The sequence below is a fragment of the Chenopodium album genome, chromosome 4 (genome assembly GCF_948465745.1).
Source record: "Chenopodium album chromosome 4, dcCheAlbu1.1, whole genome shotgun sequence".
NCBI lineage: Eukaryota > Viridiplantae > Streptophyta > Magnoliopsida > Caryophyllales > Amaranthaceae > Chenopodium > Chenopodium album.
The window spans coordinates 53820837-53823345 of NC_137837.1; the positions used below are offsets into that span (position 1 = coordinate 53820837).

General features: G+C 37.5%; 1 protein-coding gene across 3 annotated transcripts; it reads right to left on the bottom strand.

Moving 5' to 3' along the window:
* Window positions 1-301: 301 nt before the first annotated feature.
* On the bottom strand, window positions 302-2509 carry LOC145627004 (arabinosyltransferase RRA3-like). Of its 3 annotated transcripts, none has more exons than XM_081679420.1 (2): window positions 2153-2509; window positions 302-1680 (listed from the first exon to the last, which is right to left on the bottom strand). In XM_081679420.1, exons 1-2 carry the CDS (start codon window positions 2333-2335, stop codon window positions 568-570), a joined length of 1296 nt encoding a protein of 431 aa, XP_081535546.1. In that variant the 5' UTR covers window positions 2336-2509; the 3' UTR covers window positions 302-567. The 3 variants fall into 3 exon arrangements, with proteins under 3 accessions (XP_081535546.1, XP_081535548.1, XP_081535547.1); XM_081679422.1 differs by having other exon boundaries at window positions 2232-2503; XM_081679421.1 differs by lacking the exon at window positions 2153-2509 and adding an exon at window positions 1889-1944.

Below are 2509 nucleotides of genomic sequence, written 5' to 3' on the forward strand. Positions count from 1 at the left end.
CAAAGTTGATAAATTTTGCAGCTTGATTAGTATCAATTTGGCTTTATGTGTGATTACTCTAATGATACTTGAAAGTTGAAACTAATCTACTTGATGAAGTTACGGACATTTTCCTCAGGCATTAGTGCTTCTCATGTTAGCCTTAACACTGAGGTTCTAATTGCAATTTATGAGAAGACTAGAATCAAAATTCTAGAAAAGCTTCAAAAACAGGCATGTATGTTCAAGGATCCTCTATTGGCACGGGCCAGAGTGGATATCCGAATTCATCAATCAATAATATTATAAGTTGACACGAGTATACAAACCTTCTATATCATCTTTTCAATAAGTTACAATCACATTACAAGATGAACCGAAGTACTAATAGAAACAATGAGTAAAATCCTACAAAGAAACAGCTGAAAAGCAAATCATGTAAAACAAAAAAGGGTGGCAAATCTTTCTAAAAATTCTGTTAGACCACAAAATACGCTGAAATAAACCCATATTCAGTATTTGCCATGCCCTCGGTGTCAACTAACAACAAATGCCGAATGTGAGCAGGATAATATATCTCTACTTCCATCACTGAGAACCGTCAGGAAAATAATCCAAGGCATCTTGCTTGCCATTGAAGTAATAATCGACTACAGCTCTCATTCTTGGAAGTTTGTCAGGATGGTAATTTATATGGATGATCACAGGTTTCAACTTCTTCAGGTTAGGGTCTTTTCTAACAGTCTTAAATAAAACTTTACTGTTCATGAAAGCATAGAAATCCATGGTCCTCCGAGAAGCATGAAGCCCTTCATACCCTGGATGTGAAGGGTAAAAGAGCACCTCATTGAAAACTGCCTGGTCCCATGCTTTCTCCTTGGAAAGCCTATCAGCAACGCGATCCAAAAGCTCAATGGAAGGAATAGTAGGCCTTATGTAAAAGAACCCAGAATTATAAACCCAAATCCTCATAGTATGTGCATACCGAGCCCATCCCATTGCAGGTTCATCAAAGACATCATTATACCCATAAGCAGTCGCGTTATTATGACCATCTGTCATTGACTCCACATCAGAATCACGATAAAGATGATCAAATGGATTTTTCAAGTAGATTATATCAACATCTGAAAGAAGAATACTATAACCAAGCTGCAAAAACTCCCTTAATATACGGAACTTCAATCCAGAGACGGCATGATTACCACCTGACCTTCCTATTTCATCCACCCCATCATCTGGGTCTCTCTTATAGACAGCCACACCATTGGCTTTGCAATAACTCTCAATCTCATCATCCAACCCCACAACCAAATAATTAAGTATACCGGCTTTCTTGACAGTCAATACCTGCACTTCTAACATCTCCTTCACATTCGCATTTGCCAACACAACCACAAGCTCTTTCCTAACAGCAATTTCTTCTAAGATCTTAGCCAATCTGGGGTTAACCAATTCATCTGGCACTACAGCTGGGTTCGTCCTTAAACTCTTGACAGTACCGAAAGGCCCTGCCTTAGGTTGTTCACCCAATGCCAGGAATTGCTTTTGAGCAGTGTCTGTTCCCTGTTCAGCCAACCTCAGCTTCTCATTTAGCTCCTTCACTTGCTTCCTCAACTCTGCATTCTTCTCCGTCATCCTAACAATATCGGCCTTTAGTATATTAATCCGCTCACTTGATTCACAGTCCGACGAACTCTCCTGTTTCACACCAAAAAAAATCACACAACTTCAACAAACATCATCTCCCCAATATTTGTTATTCTCAAAGTAACAATTAAACTAAACAACCACCAAAAGCCAGAATCTTGAATCATCAACTATATCAATACTATCACAAACACAATCATCAAAAAAATATATAAATCCACAATATATCAAAATATAAATGAAGGGAAAAAATATGTACTTTAACTTACAACTAGCAAATAATCTCATGAAGTAGATGTTAACTAGTACAACTTGGTAAAGTTAATTTCCGACTTAGGATCAAATCCCGTTTACATAATTGTCTTTTACGTCTCGCCAAGAAACAATACTCCTCGAAAACACCAAACAAATCCCATTTATACGAAAAGGGGATCGACTAAATCATACGTCAACCAAAAATATAAATTCCCCAACAAAACTAAAATAAAATAAAATATAATGGACAGATTATAAGATGAAAAACCTGAGAAATGGAATTGGAGATAGTGGCAGCAGAATAAGGATTGAAAAAACCGTGAGGGAAAAAAATGGCGAATACACACCCCATTAATATTCCAATCGTAATAGCAATTGCGATTCGAGATGGTCGAATGCTGCTGCTGCTGCTGCTGCTTCGCATCAAACCATCTCGACGACCCCCCATCATTTGATGGATTTTGGTTTGATGATTGAATTTGAATAAATCAAGATTTTGATTTTGGGAATATTGAGATTAATTGGGGAATTTGTTAAATTTGAGGGAGTTTAGAATTCAAAATGGGGTGAATTTGTTAGGAAGAGGAAGAAGAGCTAGTGAGAAGCAGCGGCTTCATAGTGCAGA